Source organism: Poecilia reticulata, linkage group LG20 (genome assembly GCF_000633615.1).
Source record: "Poecilia reticulata strain Guanapo linkage group LG20, Guppy_female_1.0+MT, whole genome shotgun sequence".
Lineage (NCBI taxonomy): Eukaryota > Metazoa > Chordata > Actinopteri > Cyprinodontiformes > Poeciliidae > Poecilia > Poecilia reticulata.
In genome coordinates, this window is record NC_024350.1 from 13,622,424 (window position 1) to 13,641,348 (window position 18,925).

Genomic DNA, 18,925 nt, shown 5'->3' on the forward strand with positions numbered 1-18,925 from the left:
CTCGGTGAGCCTCAGAGCAGATATCCTCCCATGTTTTGTCCGAAATTATTTTGGCCATCTCTGCCTCCCATCTTTGTTTTGTCCAGGAGGGYTTGTTAATGTTCATCGACAAAAATACCCTATATAATTTGGCTATCAATTTTTTGTCCTCTCCCCCTTTCTGGAAATGGACTATAAGATTTTCTATTGGTGTGGGATTTAGTACTCTTTCCCAGTCTTTGTGTGCAAACAAAAAAGAGCGCAACTGTAAATATCGAAAKAAATCACTTTTCTGGAGAAGGAATTTCCTACTTAATTCTTCAAACGATAAGAGGTTGTTTCTGTCGATCAATTGATGAAGAAATGTGAGCCCCTTTTCAGTCCACTTAGCAAAATTTTTGTCCAAGGAATTAGGTGTAAAGGATTTAATATGACCTATGCTATTTATCATTTTTTTATATATAAAAATAAGTTTTGTACTTTCTACTTACTATCTAATTACGTATAAGTACTTTCTACATATACATTGCTTTGTGTTGATCTACCACATAATATCGCAGTAAAACTAATCAAGGTCTGTGGTTAAAATGTGATGGACTGTGAAGAAATATAAGAGGTATGAGTACTGGCCATTTCATATCGCTAAATGGCCAAATCAACTTTCTTGGGTCCTAAACTTAGCAATGTAACATTTTATTGATTTTAAGTCAAAATAAAAGAGTACATTTATTAACATATATCACATTTTCTCATACATTTTAAAAAGCCTAGCTACTTTAATCTTTCTATATATTCCGATAAGAAATACGCAGGTGTTGGTCAATGCAGTCTTTGGCTCTTCTCCACAACCTGACACAGCATAGTGCATAATGAAGGACATAGGTGTATTGGTAGGACACAAAATAATATCTAAGATTGCATGACGCTCTGTTTTTTTTTTTTTTTTTAATCCCTGCCCCTTTTAGGTGCTTTTGTCCTACGGTGTGACAAACTGCAACCTGCAAGGAGACCTTGATAACACCCCACTAATACTGGCCTGCTCTCTCAACAACTGTGAAGCTTTGAACATACTGGTATGTTCCGTTTTCCATTAACGACCAGTATAGTATGTCAACAGAACTGTGCCTTATTGGAACACCATGACAGATCTGTCTCCAACAAAACACGGTCTCTTTTTGTCCTTTTTAAAGCTAAAGTACGGGGCCATGCTCTGCACCCAGAACAAGCTAGGCCATTTTGCCATGCATGCAGCTGCCTTCGCGGGAGCGAAGAAAGCCATGGAAGTCATTCTGAAGGCTGGTACGAGAATTAAATAACACATGTCGACAAAATCCAGAAGTGCTGACAGTAACAAACGTTTCTTGCAAGGCCAAATGGCAAATTAGGTTGATAGATAGCAAGAGCTCACCTTGCCACGGGAGCCTCCAGAGACATTTTCAGGAAAAATGCTTCGTATATTCAGTCCCTCAGAGTGACTCAGTGCTTGCGGGAAGATTGTTTGCCAAATATGAGTTTATTGGACGAAGTTTACTTCCAGTACAAAATATTTATGAGATTTCTAGTAGTTTTTGTGTTAACAGTTTGGATTGTTTGGATTATACAAGACAATTCATTTGGATGAACAAAATTACCCATTACTTCCACCCTCAAAAGTACTAACATGAAAACAAAATGAAGTAAAAAAACAGACAAGCTGAATGGGAATTGCCAGTATGTTCGCAGTATACCCTCAACCCTCAGTACAAAGCAACTCTTGATTAAATTCATTGGCAGGAGAAGAGCACGGCCACAATGCAGTGTCCCACATCAACTACCTAGACAAGTCCAAGAGCAGCCCTCTCCATCTGGCTGTGCGTGGGGGGAATTTCGATACCATCCGTCTCTGCATCGCCAGTGGGGCCAAAATAGACCAGCAACAGGTCGGTGACCAACAGATAGTTTTGAAATGTCAAGAATGGTCTGCATAAAGTTACACTTTCCACAAAGCGTGTAAACCATCAATCAAAACGCAGATGTTCATTTGCTTGTCGCCACAGTTTTTCATATATACGAGGAAGACATTTTCATAAACGCATCACAAACAGTCCAATTCGTCTTCCATCTGTCAATTGCATGCTTTGTTAGATTTGCATTTGTTTTGCTTAGTTTTTTAATCTACAGACAATTTGCCTACACCTGTACATTATTTTACTGGCAATTACGCTAGGACAAGTCAGACTCATCCCTCTTATTCGGGAGTGCTTGTTATGTCTAGTTCAGGTTTAGTGCCCAGAGCCATGGCAGCGATAGAGGGCATAGTAATAGCTTCAGTTGGCTAAATTGATACAAATTACCTCCACTTACACTATGGAGCTGAGTTGGGCAATCAGCACCCCCTTTTCTGTCAGTCCTAGTTATCTCATGAAAGGCTTGCACTAAAGTCAGCCAGTACATACAGGACATGCATTAGGGAGCCATAAAGTATGCGCAAGAAATGTTTGTTTGACTTCTTATTCCTGCAGATTCATGTTACATTAATGCATTGTTCATTCCTAATTCTGCGTGCGGTAACGCGGTGATATTTTGTGGTTTAGAATGATCGCTGCACGCCTCTTCATTTGGCCTGCACTCAGGGTGCTATAGAGGTAGTGAAGCTGATGCTGTCCACTGTGGACCAAGTGGAAGATGTTATCAACCTGACTGATGGGGCTTGCCAGACCCCTCTGCACAGGTGGGTGTTGTCCTGTCATCCCAGCCAGAATGAATGTCAACAGTTCGCCTTCGCTGTGCTCTCCTCAGATGCTTGATCTATTTCACTGGAGTGTTTATTGTTAATTAGATTTGAGGAAAACGTTATTGATATTGAACACATGGGCTGCTATAATCTATCTATCTATCTATCTATCTATCTATCTATCTATCTATCTATCTATCTATCTATCTATCTATCTATCTATCTATCTATCTATCTATCTATCNCTATCTATCTATCTATCTATCTATCTATCTATCTATCTATCTATCTATCTATCTATCTATCTATCTATCTATCTATCTATCTATCTATCTATCTACAGTATGTATGTCAAAGGTCTTCATTGTAGGTTTGGTATCTAATTTGTGACCCTACTGCAGCATCTATGTTCCCTGCTGTCCTCAGATTCAGAGTTTATAGAAATGGGGATTAACAAGTATTTTTCCATCAGTCACACAGTTGTAAAAAAAAAAAAAAAAAAAAATCATCTACTTTAGCCGCTGCACATGCAGAATCCAACTAAACTGCAAGGCAGTTGTGTGTCATCTGAGGGCACAACTGCGTTCCAGGAGATAAAAGGCGAGATGACAAAGGGAAATCTAGTTATGTCACACTCTGAGTTAGAGCACTCTTATTCAACACTGGCCACCATGACTAAGGTTGCCAGCTCTTGCAGCTGTGTTTGTTGGTTTACAGCAACTGCGTTTGCTTTTCCAGGGCTACAATATTTGACCACGCGGAGCTGGCGGAGCACCTGATTTCTTTGGTAAATAAAGCACCACACAACAGCTATGGACACATTCTGAACTCAGATGAGGAATCATGTGATTAACCTCTCTTCTCTTTATAAGCTGTTGCTGCACTTTGACTTTTAATTTGGTGTCACTGCTGAGAACAGTCGAGCCAAATTACAAGTTAATTATTTCATCAATTTAATCACTTACATTGTGTGCTTCCTCATGTTTGTTATTGAGCAATTATGTTCACTCTAAAGTCACTACAGGGCTGAGTTCAAGGTGCTGCTGAGCAACACTTGTCCACCATCTGTTGCACATGTACACTCTTTTATTAGAAGTTAATTGCTAGGAGAGTGAAAACACCCGAGTTTATTAACGTAAGCTCATTTTGTCGTAAAACACATGGACAGGAAATCAACCTGAGCCCATTTAGCTCTAAAAATATACATTTTATTTGACCTCGTCTGACCAATATGAGACGAGGTCAGTCTCTGCTTGGTAGCTCAGATATTAAAGTGCAAAATCATTGGATAAAATTGACACTCACAATAGCGAAGTGACTGTTTGCCATATTTTAAAACTAACGTCACACTGAATACACCATTTCCACTATGAAACACAACGGCGGCAGCAACATCCAAGGTGCACTGCCTCCTGGTGTGTGTGTGTAGGTGTGTGTGCGTTTGTATGTAATACCTTGTGGGGACGATTTTCCTGACACATACTATGTTGTGGGGACCAATTGCTCCTTGTGGGGACCGAAGCCTGGTCAACACAAGGGGAAACCCTGTTTTTGGGTCAGGGGTCAGAGTTAGGACTAAGRTGTGAATTGAGTTTTGGTTAGGGTTAGGTATGTGATGGTTAGGGTTAGGAAAAGGGTAAAGGTAGGGTTTAGGCTGTAGAAATGAATGGAAGTCAATGGAAAGTTCACACAAATATAGCCACACAAACATGTGTGTGTGTGTCTGTGTGTGTGACTTGAAATACTTTATTCTCTTCCAAATGTTTATGATTTATTCTTGTTTGTGCAATATCAGCTTTTCTGTTCTATTTTTTTCTTTGAACAATATGTTTAGTGTAGTCTGGAAGCAAGGGTAATCCAGCGATTTTTGAACTACAACTCGATTTATATCTTTAAGACAAAGCCCTTTTGTGTGACCAGCTGACCTCTCCACACTGTATCGAAATGTGCTGCTAATGTCCCTTCACACCACAGCAATGGGAAGGATTCCATCAAATAAAGCTGCATGTTTTAGGAAAAATGCAAGCCTGCCTCGAAATAAACATTGCACTGTACGAGTTGATTTGCTTGTAATCTAATCCTTCCCCTTGTGTTACTATGAAACAAAAGATTTTTGGAAAGAGAGGGCCTGCTAAATGCAACTCTATCTACCCTCTATCTGCATCTGGGGCAGAGCAAACATATCTAGAACTCATTCAAGTGAGCTCTAGGAATAGATACAGTTACAAATGATTAATCTTTGAAAGGCAGAAGAGTTATAACTGTAACGTTGTTTGATTATATTATATATTATATTTGACATATTCATTCGTATCCACGTTTCTATTGAAAGGTCTTCAGAAATAATTGCCGTGAAAATGAGTCAGAAACCTTAATTCTTTTGTGTTCTCACTTCCCAGGGTTCTGACCTGAACAGCACCGACTGTAAAGGAAACACCCCTTTGTTGTTGGCAACCAGCTGTGGAGCATGGAAAACCGTAGCTCTGCTGCTGTCCAAAGGTAAAATAAAATGCTGCTCACATCTACAAGAAGCACTTAAGATTTCCGATAATGTTGACTTGGAATAGGTTGCAAGTATATGCTCATATCTTTTAAGGGGCCAATGTGAATATGAAAGACAAATGTGGCTGTAACTTTCTTCACCTGGCCATCCTGCAGCCTAAGGGTCTGAAAAACCTCCCAGAAGAAGTGCTACAGGTACCCAAAAATGGTTGCTCCAAAAAAAACAAAAAAACAATCACAGCGTAGGAAGACATCAACATATTGGAATCTAATTAAGGCACTGTCTGTAATCAATGTGTATTGAGCCCTAAAGCAAAACATTATTTCTAATGTTGTAAATTTTATTGAATGAGCAGTATTTTTTCACTGATTTCACAATGAACGTTTATTACAATATGAAACAGGAATTTAAAATAATATGAGAAGTTTGATGCATCTGATCTCAAACAAATTGACTCACAAATGATAATATGTCTCAGCCTTCCTTGAAAAGCTTGCTCTGATAACAAGGGAATTTCAAGAAAGGACGGATGGATGTTTATTGTGTTTACCTTTTAGAATTTCAGTAAGTATTGTGGCAGAATTTGTAAAAAAAATAAAAAATAAAAAAAAATTCCCCAAATAACTGAAAAGCAGAAAATTCTAATTCAGTATAGTCTGAAATGCTGCAGCCAATTTCAGCACAACCTTTGTTTTAAAGCACTTTCATTTCCATTGCCAACATACTTTTTGAATAGGACTTGAGCGTTAATAGTCCAACATGTCTATGATGTCTCCGACTTTAGCATAACAGCGTGAAAGCTTTGCTGAACTGCGAAGATAACGAGGGCTGCACGCCACTGCACTACGCCTGCAGACTGGGTATCCATGACTCAGTGAAGAACATGCTGGGCCTCTCAGGGCAAGTTGGCCTTGCATGCAAGTCCAAAGACAAGAAGTCTGCTCTTCACTTTGCTGCACAGTAAGAAAAACACAGACTTAACTGGAGTTTGATTCAAAAGTCGGTTAGTTTCTTTTCTTTAAATGTATCCTGTTGCCTTGAGTTTCTACAGAAGCCGATAGTGGCTCAGACCTTTACAATTGTGAATCGAGTCCATTATGAAAGTGATTGTGTTATTGAAGATCCATTCAACTATGACTTTAAGTGATAAAACAGAGATTTCTACTAGGTCTCTACAATTTAACAAAAGCTAGACAGGTAATAAATTCATGTTTCAACTCAACTAAAAATGTCACCAGATCTTTTAATCCAGTGAGTTATTTTGTTTTTTTAAATCATAACCTTTTTGCAAAGATTAATTGCAGCAACACACAATGATTCTTCACAAACCTGAAGGTGCTGTCACAAGAACAGAATTCAATTACCTAGAAATGAGAATAAATGCAATAAATGTTGTGAAAGAATGAACATGAGGCATTTATTCGCATTGATTTTTCAATCACTCACACCTGCTTAATTAGAACTCGAGGGGGCAAAAGAAAACCACGTTATGATGTCATCCTATAAATCTTTGTGAAATCCCATTTTTAAACGCTGCTCAATTTATTGTGCTGATGCAAAGTCCTGCTGACCTTCTTACAAATTTCAGAAGCACAGAAGAATATTTATTAACAACACAGAAGAGCAATTTTCAGAGCTTTAAGGATGGCTGGCTCCGACTTTCACTGTAGTATTTTGACTACTGGTTGAAGTCTTGTTTGAAGAATGCCGGGGTGCTTTGGGGGATAATTAAAATCATATCCATATGATCGTCTCACTTTTTCACATAAACATGTTAGGTACACCTAGGCCTGTCACGATAACACATTTTGCTGGACGATTAATTGTCTAAAAAATTATTGCGATAAACGATAATATTGTTTCAAGACCTTTTGACACTGATTTAATAGAGATGATTAATAATACATGCGATTTCCTGATAGATGCACTTTATTTTCAAAAGAACACGTAACACTGGAACTGATAAACTAAATAAACAAAACAACCAAAAACAAACAAAATGGATTCTCAGTCTCCATTAACAAAAAACGTGCTTGAATAAAAGCTAAACAACATAAAGCCAGAGTGGAAATAAATACTGCATTCAACCAAAAGAGTGCAGATTATGAAGTCTGTATACTATATTGCCCTTCAGTAATCACTGGATTTAAATAGAGAAAACGGGCACATCCGACTACCTAATGCAGTAGTTCACACTGCACCATTTTTTGCCCCTATTTTCCCCTTATGACAATCTTAGATCGTTGACCATCTAACCGATCATCCTGCAGTGTGGTGCGTTACGGTAGATCGTCGTGGCCGCTCCGATCTAAATCAGGGGTTTTCCCCGTATGGGAGCTTATCGCTGCTCGTTGAATGTGACAGGTAGCCAATCAGAAAGCGCGGATTCTCCTCCGCGCTTTCTGAGGGGAAATTAGGAGGGGAATTCCAAACAGCTGAAACGGCGCAACCTGAAGTCCAGCGGACATGGAAGATGATTTGTGGTATCATTAATGTTTATTCAACATTTTATGCAAAGAATATAGAAATGACAAGGGGAGGAGTTTGAGCCAAATTGCTACCCCAGTTGATAAACCCGTTAAGTTTTCAGCTGTTCTTCGTTAACGTGACATAAATAGGTTATAATGATTTTCATTCAGCCAGGACTTTACGCTGACTCTAGCCACATGCATTACAGGTAGATTCTAGTAAAACATTGATTAATGCCTAATTTTAAAATTAGTTAACTGGACTTGCAGCCATTATTTTGTGCCCATGTGGCTGGACACCACACGGCACGACGAACCCGATCGAACCCTTATACCTAGGATTTCTGTCGGCTAAGGTGTGGTCTGTCAGGGTTTGAAAATGGGTCGACAGTCGGCCAACAACTCTTGTAATGTGCGCTGGACATTAGACTAAGGAAATGAGGAAGGGAGGGTCAGTAGAGAGCACCGGAGCTGAGCCTTTTTTCATTCAGTGTCAAGAGGTTGAAAAAAGGCCGGAAGAGACGATAAAGACGATAATTAAAATGAGGTCGATAGGTTTATCGTCCGATTAATTGATTTATCATTTATCGCGACAAGCCTAGGTACACCATGTTTAAACTTGATTTTTTTTTTTTACTTGACACCAAAGCTACGCCAATGGGTAGCTTTTTATTGAGGGCGTGTGGCACTTTGAATAGGCACCTTCTGTCTAAGATGTAAAACAATAGATGGGATAATCAGTTAGGGCTATTTTGGTGCATGTACTCAACTGTGAATGTAGTTACATAGTAAAGTTTGAAATAAAAATGTTGATTTTGGAACACATTCCTTAAGAAAATAATTCTTTGTGAATTTTAATCCAAGTTAAAATATTTTGATGGTGCTCCTAATTTAGCATAAGCTTTGTTTAAAATTAGATGTTTTACTCTTCATTGTGCTTTACATCAGTGTTTTTCAACCACTGTTCCGCGGCACACTAGTGTGCCGTGAGTGATCGTCAGGTGTGCCGTGGAAATTATTCAATTTCACTACGGTACCGTATTTTCCGGACTATAAGCTGCTACTTTTTTCCTAAACTTTGAACCATGCGGATTGTATCCCGCTGTGGCTTTTCTGTGTATTTTTCTTCAACCACCAGGGGGCTCTCTAGCAGGAAGTGAATCATTAGAAGTCAAAATTGTAAATCAAAGAAGAACGGCTAATTTTCATTTACAATAAGCACATGCTAGCAGCAGGCACGACGGAGAAATGTTTTCAAACTCATATCATGCAGCTTTTAAGTTGAGGGTTGTCGATCTGGCACTACAGGAGGGAAATAGAGCCGCTGCACTTAAGCTCGATGTGAACGAAACCATGGTTCGGCTTTGGAGACGGAGTGCTGCGTCCTCGTCCTTAATATATGCAGCAGATTTATTAGGACGCCGCCCTCTGCTGGGTCCTGATGGAAAACCGAGAGCAGCTTCCAGTTTTTATTTTAATTTTTTTAATTGAGGGTGCTAGTATGGTGCGCTATATAGTCCAAAAAATACGGTAATTGGTTTTAAAATATTTTTTGAAAATGAATTGTCTGCAAATAATGTCATCTTCGAGTGTCTGCTGTAGCAGTGACTAGCGGCGTAATCATGTAATTTTCTTACCACTAGATGGCAGTAGGTACAGAGCATTTTACATTAAAACGAGAATTAGTAATGCATGAATGTTACAGGTAGCGGTGAGAGCATTGAATCTAGCAAGACTGTGACGACAGTGATGGAAAAGACAGTGAAGCTCAGCAGTAGTTGGAAAGAACATGGGTCCATTTCCCACAACATATCTGTGTGAAGTGAGCTTCTGAAGCCTGGTTACTATAAAAACTAAAAACAGAGAGAGACAGAAATCTTCAATTTCTGCCACGAATTCAACTGTTTTCATCCAAACATGCACAGGTTTCACACCAGGTGGGTAAAATATACAGATATBGACATTTTGTACATGCAACTCTTCATATTGTAAYAGTGAATATGAAGTGAAATGTTTCCCAAATATTATTGCTTCTTTCAGAATAAGAATTATTTTCTGTATTATGGCTATAAGATGCTTGTGGATTAGTTTGTAAAACACTTTGACGTTTTCTACAACTTCTTTAAATTTCACACCAGTGTTGTGGCTGTTCAGGTGTATTTTTGAAGTGGACATGTTAAGTGCAATTTGAAATAAGAAATGTAAAATGTGATAATACATTTTTGTGTTTATTTGATTCCTATTCGAGAGACTGATAAGAATGACTATATATAGGCGGCTACAGAATATCTTTGTTTCCATTTTTGGTTGGTGGTGTGCCTCGGGATTTTTTAAATTAAAACAGTGTACCTTGACTCAAAAATGGTTGAAAAACACTGCTTTACATCATAATGTCAGACAGTCACCATACGTGTTACGGCATATTAGTGTTTCCGCAGCGCAATGCCTCTGATTCTCCTACTTATTTCTTTAAGATTCGGGCGCATCAACACCTGCCACAGGTTGCTGGAGTCCATCACAGACTCTCGTCTGCTAAACGAAGGTGATGAGCGAGGCCTGACGCCGCTCCACTTGGCTTCGAAGGGTGGGCACGCCAAGGTGGTTCAGCTGTTGCTGCGCAAAGGAGCTCTCTTTCACAGGTTCGACCCAAATGCTGGATTGTTGCGTTTACAGACAGCATGCATAGCTTTTGTAAAAACTAAAAACACGCGATCGTGTCGATACTGATATTTTAAGCCAAGACGATACATTAAGCAAGTAATGTATGGCATACAAACCCGTGAACATTTGTTTTTCAGTGATTACAAAGGCTGGAGTTGTCTACACCATGCCGCCTCTGAAGGATACACACAAACTATGGATATACTGCTCTCTGCGAATCCCAAGTTGTTGGATAAAACCGATGAGGATGGGGTATAAACATGTGTTTTTTAACATTTTTTTTAGAAAGAAATCTGCCTTTTCTTTGACAACAGTTTTACCAGGCTGTACAGTTAGCTCTGTTATCAAGCATGTAATCATTTTGTTGTCACACTGACATGCCAGAACACTGCACTCCATATCGCTGCGAGATCTGGACATGTGGCTGCAGTCAGAATGATGCTGGTTAGAGGGGCTGAGATTGTGTTGAACAAGAATGACACTTCCTTTCTTCACGAAGCGCTGCAGAACGGGAAAAAAGAAGTGGTCAACGCTGTGATTGACAGCGAAAGGCAAGTCATCAAAAATAAATAAATAAAAAGGCTTGATCTTAAAGAAATAGGTAGTCTTGTTCAAATTCGTGATCTTATGTTCTAAATATAGAAACATTAAGACTCAACTAAGCTTTAACTCTTGCAGGATTGAGGAGGCTTTGCAACTGTTTGTTCCCGGTTCCACCCAACGATGCCCCATTCTTGACATGATTGAATTTCTGCCTGAGAGCTGCAAGGTTTTACAAAAAAAAAAAAAAAAAAACTTTCATCATGAATCATAAATAATTTCTTTATGCCACTTTCTGCTACGTGACTTGTTGTGACTAAGATTGGAGATCAAATTTAAAGTTCTGTCACTGTGACTCGTTCCTACAGCATCTGCTTGACCGCTGCGTGAGGGAGTCTGATGACGATCACAACAGCCCTGAGTACCATGTAATTTATCTGCAACATGCACTATGAACACATCAGCCCGAACATCATTATTGAAAAAGTAAAAGAACAAACAAAAAAAACAAGTTTTCTGTATGTGGTGTAGATTGAATATGATTTCAGATGGCTGCAGACTCCCATTTCGCAGAAGCTGATTGAGCAGGGCTACGCTCCTAAGCCACTAGCCGCAGTCAATGTAAGTTTCTTCAATCACTACTACGTGAGTGATCATGATTGAAGTCATGTGTCAAGTTGTCATCAAGAAACGTTAGAACCCATAACCCATACGTCATAAGAAATTTGGCTAAATACGTGTCGACTGGTAAAAATGTAGAAACTTCTGCACCTGGTTCTTGGTCTTAAAAATCTCTTAAGTCGCATGTTGTATCATCATTTTGCTGCTGAGGAAGAATGGTTAAATAAATGTAACCTGACCACAGCCGTACTTACTGAGAACAGCAATTTAAATCTTTTCTATGTTATTAAAAAAAACTTCTATTCACAATTTCTGCAGGCGATGGTGCAATATAACCGCATCGAGCTCCTCAACCACCCAGTCTGCAAAAAGTATCTGGGAATGAAGTGGTGTGTATCAAACAGTTTAGGGACTGAACTTTATTTCACTTCTCAAAATGTAAGTAGTCCTTTTCTCATATTTAATTTCAAAATGTTTTTGTTTTTTTTCATTCTCCACAGGGTTGCCTACGGGAGCAAGGCTCATGTGCTCAACATGTTTCTGTACCTGTTAGGGCTGCTGCCCTTAACAAACCTGATAGTGACCCTTCGACCCTCTGTAAACACTACCGAGACAGGTGAACTCGACATCGTCATGGTTCCCACTTCATTCACAGAGGTAAGCTATTTAAATAATAAATGTGTAATGATCTAACTCCACTTGTTTCAATCTTCTTTTTTTTTCCTAGCAAAGTATGTTTTTGTCCTTCTGCATGGTGATGGTCTTGATCACTAACGTCTATTCTATTGGAAAAGAAGTGGTCCAGATATCACAGCAGGTTGGAGTTACACTGTTACTCATATATCATTAAACTATTAAAGAAAATGATTCTATAAACATATTTCTCTACTAACCCTAGCAGCAGTTTTGATAGATGAATGTGAACTAAAACAGTAAATATCACCTTTACTGTTTGCTTTGCATGTTTCTAACACACACACACACACACAAAACATCTTTATTCACCATAATCCATCGCTACCCCAAAGCGCTGGAGTTACTTCAGGGACGGGTCAAACCAGATCGACTGGATGTCGGCTATCAGCTCTCTTTTGTTCGTCGTTCCCCTCATGGTCAACGCGGAAGGTTCTTGGCACTGGCAAGCAGGCGCAGTGGCCATTTTGAACTCCTGGATTGGGTTTCTGCTTTATCTCCAGAGGCACGTTGACTCCGACTGTAGCACTGAGTGTATTTTACCATCACGCCTTTCTAGTGTTGTTGAAGTTGGACAATTTTCCCGTGCTTTAGGTTTGAGGGTGTTGGCATTTATGTCGTGATGTTTGGGGAGATCATGAGGACGTTGCTCCGTATCGTGATGCTGTTTGTGTATCTGATGCTGGCGTTCAGCTTGGCGTTCCATGCTCTGATGCTCAACCAGGTAAGTGAGAACACAAACACAAATAAACCTTAGCAAGTGCATACATGTATATATATATTTATATATATATAGTACATATTCTGTGTGTGTTATGACATAATTTTGTGGTTTATGTGTTACGATCTACATATACACATTGTCACTTTGCTCTGTCAACAGAAAGAGTTTAACAGTGTGCCGCTCTCTGTGATTCAAACCTTTGTGATGATGGTCGGAGAGTTGAACTACCAGAACAACTTCCTGGATGCTTACTTGAACAACGAGCTTCCATTTGGTTTCTTGACGTATGCCATTTTCGTAAACTTTGTTCTGCTCATGCCAATCCTCTTGGTGAACCTAATGGTAAGCATACTAGCTTTATTTAGTTTTTTATTGCACCTGGGAAATGTTGGTTATTTCATATGCCCAAAATGTGCTTCAAAACATAAGTTATCAAACGGTTTTAAGATATAAAATTAGTCCAATAATTTGAATACATTCTTTACGATGTGCATTTTATTCTACATTTTCTAGGGGACATTTTATAGGTTTAAGAGCTTTGAGACAACTGAATACATTTATTAAATTGCAAACAGTTTTTAATATGTGCATACTTAACTAAACTAACTGGATCCTAACTTGTTATTACTATTTATCCTAAGTAATATAAAAAATTACTGAAGTAGCAATAATTTGTTTAAATTTAAGTAGAATGGATATACATTTTTTTTTAGAAGTGTAGCCTGGTAGAAAGTTTTACTTGTAGTGCTTCTGAAACTGGTTAAGGAATTGTAGAAAGCTTATAAAATACATTTTAACAAGGAGCATGGTGACTAAAACTTTCCTGATAATCATAGCTGAGGCATTTGCACTTGTTCATCCCACAGATAATACTGCCCTGGGCAGTGAGCCATAACAGCCTCATCAAAAGCCTCCTTGCAAGAAGTAAATCTTTCTTACTGATGCATATAAAATTGCTTACAAGCTAACTATTTAACAGTGAAGGACAGATGCAACCCCAGCTATGACATAAATACAGTATTTATATAATAGATGGGGTTTTATTACGTAAATAAAGCATTCGTGATCACTGTTTTGTTTTTTTGTGGCAGTTATGGCCAAAATGTTTTTGACAATGACTTCTGTCTTTCATGTAATGTCTGTAGATTTCCCACTGTTTGTGACCCACAACTCCGTGCTTACTTTAACTTTAACAAACCTTTCCTCTTTTTCAGAATATGTCCCATTTATATGCGTTGTATTGTCTTTTTTGGAATATGCATCTTGTAAATCTTTTTCACCAATTTGACAAAACGTACAGTACGTTATACATTTACACACCGTTTGACGATCCGTTGATGGCTCTGCCTTGCAGATTGGTTTAGCAGTTGGAGACATCGCTGAAGTTCAAAGAAACGCTTCCCTGAAACGAATAGCGATGCAGGTAAGTTTGGAGATGGACCCTCCTGACTGTGTTTTATGTGTTGCAGCTTTTACAACTTACTCTGGTTTTGGACTGTCATGACTGTGCATTAAAGCCACCAGGATTGTAAATCAAGTGCACAGTTGATGTAGCAACTTATTGTTGTTGAGGCCTTTTTTTTTAATAAGTTTGGTATCAAGTCCAAGTAATAAGCGGGAGATGATGAATTGTATGCTATCAACGCAAACTACGAAGTAAACGATTAATATCCTGCTCTGCCATGCCCAAAACAAACTCGGCAATGAGGCAGTGCTATAAAACAATCAGTATGGCAGATGTATCTCAGAATGATTAACTGCGTTTGTTTAGTTTTCTAATGTGGAGTTTATGTTTCCCCTCTGATCTAAGATTGATCTCCACACATCCCTCGAAGACAAGCTCCCTTACTGGTTTATGAAGCGAGTGGACAAACCCTCAGTCACCATCTACCCCAATCGCAAGTGCTCCAAGGTGTGTGCCGTGCCTACGTTTGTAATAAAACCAAGTCAGTTTCCCCTTTTATGAATATTCACTCTTTCTCACAGCACTTCCTAAAACTAATGATCTCTGGTGTGGACGAAAGAAGCGAAGTCTGGACTCGTCTGCAGTCCAAATCGCAGAGCTGCACGTTGGTGGAGAATGAGCTCAAAAAGCAGAAGGCCAGGTGAGACACCTACAAGTAGCTGATCACGAGTAATTCATTTCTTTAATTGCCTAAAAGCTTAAAAGCATGGATTACCTCGACTTGGGGATGTCAAAGGAAGTTTGAAATAATCATCATAAATACAGGACACAGTAATCTATTGCAAAATATAGTATAGTGCTGAAAGGTGGTAATGCTATAAGGCAAAACACACTTAATTTTGTTACGTCTGAGCGTCCCCTAGTGGTGAATAATTGTAGTATCTAATGTAAAAAGATACACTCAGTGCCTTGTGAACGTATTTATAGGTTTTCCCCTTTTTCCCCTAATCTTTATTGTATTTTCATGGTATTTTTTTTTTTTTAACAAAATCCCTAAGTAATGCATAGTTTTGGAGTTCAGGGAAAAATATGTCCGTGTTTTATTCTTTTATTCTGAAATGTATCGCATGCATGCCTGGTAATTCTTTATACATCCTCCTTTTGCCACACCCGTAAGTCTTTAGTTATATCAAACGTTGCACTACTCACTGCTGAAATTTTGCCACATTCTTAATCTTATTCTCAAAATGCCTCAATCTCAGTCAGATCGGACGGAGACATACATTTTTTAAAGCCTTGCCACACAGATCCCCACCCGGACAGTTGTTGCCATCGACAGTTTTCCGTTTTCATTTGCTTTGTCGTTTTTGGCAGGATGAAGGAAATGTCAGGCATGTTGGAGAAGCAGCACTGCCTCCTCAAGCTCATCATCCAGAAGATGGAAATCTCCTCTGAGGCCGAGGAGTCCGACGGTCCCGTGGCAGTCAAAGGCAGCATGTGGCCCAGCTTGGGTCATGGCAAAGCAAGGGGCCGCAGCACATCACGCTGGGTGCCGCTGATTAAGGCCATCGAGGCCAACCGCAAATAGGAGAGACCTACACAGCATGAACTTTTCTGATTTGCACAGTGAATTTCCACTAATACATAGGTGTAGTTGACATTTTAACATGTAAAACGATGTGTGTGACTGTAATTGCTCATATCAAGATCAAGTCCTCAATTGCAATATTTGCTTTCTGAAAGACGGAAGGAAGGAAGGAAATATTGGATAAGTCAGGATGGAAATGAATGTAGTCCTGTGTTGTTTACTGTTGCTGTCTCTATGTAATGCTTTAATGCAGTGGTTCCCAAATCCGGTTCTCAAGTATCCCTGTCATGCATGATTTAGATGTTTCTCTGTTCCAGCACACCTGATTCAAATGACCGCACAACCTCTTTTCTGCCACTAATTGTTGCATTAGTCTGTTAAATCAGCCACTGATTTAAGTCAGGTGTTCGGAAGTAAGAATACACCTGAAATGTGCAAGGCAGGTATGACTTGAGGGGCAGGTTTGGAAACCACTGCTCTATATGCCTCACCTACTCGCACAAAATATATTTCTTAATTTCTCTCACTACTCCCAAATAAAGCATAACATTACCCAGCATAACACGGCTGCAAATAATTCTAAACGTTTTCATCTAGCACGTACGATACTGCATAAACAGTGTGAGGAATGAATACATCAGACATCTGACTTTTGCTTTTTTCGCCTTGAGTCCAGTGCTGCAAACTGCTTTGGTGAAGATCATGGGAACCACGAGACGCAAACAGAGTTCAGGCACTGACATCATGAGCCTGCACCTGTCCCTCTGCTTCTCGCAGTGGACCTCTGGTGAAGGTCAAGCCCCCGTCAAAGTCTCTGCTGATGGAAAAATACCTACTCCGCATTTAGGTCCACTTTAAAGTGTTATTTATTACCACTGGCCTTGAATTTAATTATCCCCAGGGCAAGTAGAGCAACCATAAAGCCATCAATTACATCAAAGTTTGGGGCAATATTTTTTCTGTTTTACTCTAGGAAGTATATGCATAGAATGACCAATGAGCACAGTGTTTTATCTCCACCTGTTCTCCCTCTGACACTGAATGAAGCACCAGGATGAATAATGTCATATGTCATACAGCTGATGCCTTTTTTGTGTCCGTCACAAAAAAAAAAAAAAGATGACGGCTCACCAGATGATCGGTAAATCCGACAGCAGAATCCCTTAGCTTGCACCTTCATAGGTGTCAGTCAGGCCGCTGCCTCGCTGACGGATGAAGTGATAGAGGATGCGGTTGGCAGACTGCCCGAAACTCTCGCTATGATTCCGGCATAACTCAATATCTCAACGTCATGACTCACCCAAGGATATGCTAAGAGCAGGAATCCCTGCAAGGTCCGATCGATCGCTGGTCTTTTGGAAAGCTGCATGGAAAAGCAAAGGTGCAAGGAATGAGTCCCTGCTTCAGGGAACATCGTTAGACTTGGAAAAGAAGGAAGACCGAGTCACAAAACTGTCGCTTACTTTTAAAATGACTGACATGCTTCATAAGATTAAGCATTTAAGCTGATGGAAAAACTTCAGTCAGCTCTGTCAGGTTGACTGGAGAGTGCCTGTAAATGTTACTTTTTCAAAGTTTTGAATTTTGCCACCGATTCATTTGACATCAATACGGTTCAATGGAAATCGTTCCATCGCAGCTCCGCCGTGATCAAAGTCAGTAATGCAGTGGAAGGGGAATCTTTGTCCTACAGTGTCAAGTTTTTTGGAACCTCTAAAAGTTTCCCTTGCTGTCTTTCTCTCTACTTAACTCCATCCATCTTCTCTTCACCTCTGCTCCTTTTGTCCTTGCTGAATAAAACACATACCCACAACACATTTCTGCATCTGTGTCACCCAACAATTTTCACTGTGGGAAGGTGGAGGGGGGATGTGTTCAAGATTATTTTGATTGTTTAGATTCCTGCCACACATAGGCATTACAGAGCAGCCCTGAAATACCAACCCGTCTAAGGGAGCACCTTCTTTTCTTGTAATCTGTACCAATTGCATCTGGCGTTTCACAGAACTGCCTTTTGACAAGTGATTTCTTCTTGCTACTTTTTAAGTATGATATAAATGGAGGTATTGTGACAAATATGAAGGCATGTTCCACAAAGCCAGACACCAACATATTAGTTGCACGTAGATCATTCTTGGCAAAATCTTTTTTCAAGTCTTTTTTTAGTTGACACAAAGCACATTTTGTTAAACATTCTAAAAAAAAAAAGGAGTACAAACATTCAGTCTGTTCCACAAATCCGTCACCTTTTCCCTGTCAGCCAGTCGCTTCGGTAGCGAGTTTTTAACACTGCCTCTTTGCTTCACCAACAGGTGTTACTCCTTTTCTCTCCACACCAAATCTTTAAGCTGATTGTTACACGAGATCCTTTTGAGGACGCAAAACAAACACATAATCGTCGCACGTTAAGCGGTAAGAAAAAAAAAAGAAACGCTGCTACATGTGAAAGAAGATGGGGCCTCTTTGCATCTGCCACACCCTTGTCATGCCAGCACTCCAGATGTCATGGGAACCTCTAGCAGCTGGGGCTGGTGCACAAGGGCTGCGTGTGAAAGGCCGCTCCATCTGCAGAAACCCAATCCCTCTGTGAAACCAGCAAAGGATTAGGTGCTTTTGATAAGCTCCCTAAGACATTTCTATTAAAGCACATCTGTAGGAGCAACAAACTGCAAGGACATTTACTATATGTGTGCAGCAGCCACATTTCTAGTGGGAAGGTTGCAACCTCCTGCACAATACACCGGGGATCCTGTGTTGCTTTGGTAACATCAATCCCCAGACAGTGACTAGGGATTACCCAAAAGCAGCCATTAATTCACAGTGCTTAACCAAATTATTCGGCTGGAGATGTGCAAGTCAACTGTTTAACAGATTCCACAAAGAGACAGAGTTGCAATCTCACTGGGGTCATGGACGTTTGGAGAAAAGGGGAGGAGAAATGCAAAGAGGCCAAGCGCACGACACTTAAATTTGAGGGGTCCACATTCAGTTTTTGAAATGTAACTCATTACTTTGTAAGTCCATTGAATG

At 39.7% G+C, this 18,925-nt stretch overlaps 1 protein-coding gene across 1 annotated transcript in view; it reads left to right on the plus strand.

The window, feature by feature from the left end:
- The window catches only part of trpa1b (transient receptor potential cation channel, subfamily A, member 1b), a 22,463-nt gene extending 5,414 nt beyond the window's left edge, over window positions 1–17,049 (plus strand). Inside the window, exons 6-29 of the mRNA XM_008396373.2 lie at window positions 945–1,052; window positions 1,170–1,278; window positions 1,753–1,898; window positions 2,553–2,689; window positions 3,431–3,479; window positions 5,092–5,191; window positions 5,289–5,389; window positions 5,980–6,155; window positions 10,138–10,302; window positions 10,462–10,576; window positions 10,709–10,875; window positions 11,003–11,093; window positions 11,233–11,292; window positions 11,396–11,485; window positions 11,804–11,874; window positions 11,986–12,142; window positions 12,213–12,302; window positions 12,514–12,683; window positions 12,773–12,902; window positions 13,062–13,244; window positions 14,257–14,325; window positions 14,713–14,814; window positions 14,889–15,007; window positions 15,682–17,049. Of these exons, the coding sequence (XP_008394595.1) occupies window positions 945–1,052; window positions 1,170–1,278; window positions 1,753–1,898; window positions 2,553–2,689; window positions 3,431–3,479; window positions 5,092–5,191; window positions 5,289–5,389; window positions 5,980–6,155; window positions 10,138–10,302; window positions 10,462–10,576; window positions 10,709–10,875; window positions 11,003–11,093; window positions 11,233–11,292; window positions 11,396–11,485; window positions 11,804–11,874; window positions 11,986–12,142; window positions 12,213–12,302; window positions 12,514–12,683; window positions 12,773–12,902; window positions 13,062–13,244; window positions 14,257–14,325; window positions 14,713–14,814; window positions 14,889–15,007; window positions 15,682–15,895 (2,919 nt within the window). The 3' untranslated portion in view covers window positions 15,896–17,049. The remainder of the gene's footprint in view (window positions 1–944; window positions 1,053–1,169; window positions 1,279–1,752; window positions 1,899–2,552; window positions 2,690–3,430; window positions 3,480–5,091; window positions 5,192–5,288; window positions 5,390–5,979; window positions 6,156–10,137; window positions 10,303–10,461; window positions 10,577–10,708; window positions 10,876–11,002; window positions 11,094–11,232; window positions 11,293–11,395; window positions 11,486–11,803; window positions 11,875–11,985; window positions 12,143–12,212; window positions 12,303–12,513; window positions 12,684–12,772; window positions 12,903–13,061; window positions 13,245–14,256; window positions 14,326–14,712; window positions 14,815–14,888; window positions 15,008–15,681) is intronic.
- The last annotated feature ends 1,876 nt before the right edge of the window (window positions 17,050–18,925 follow it).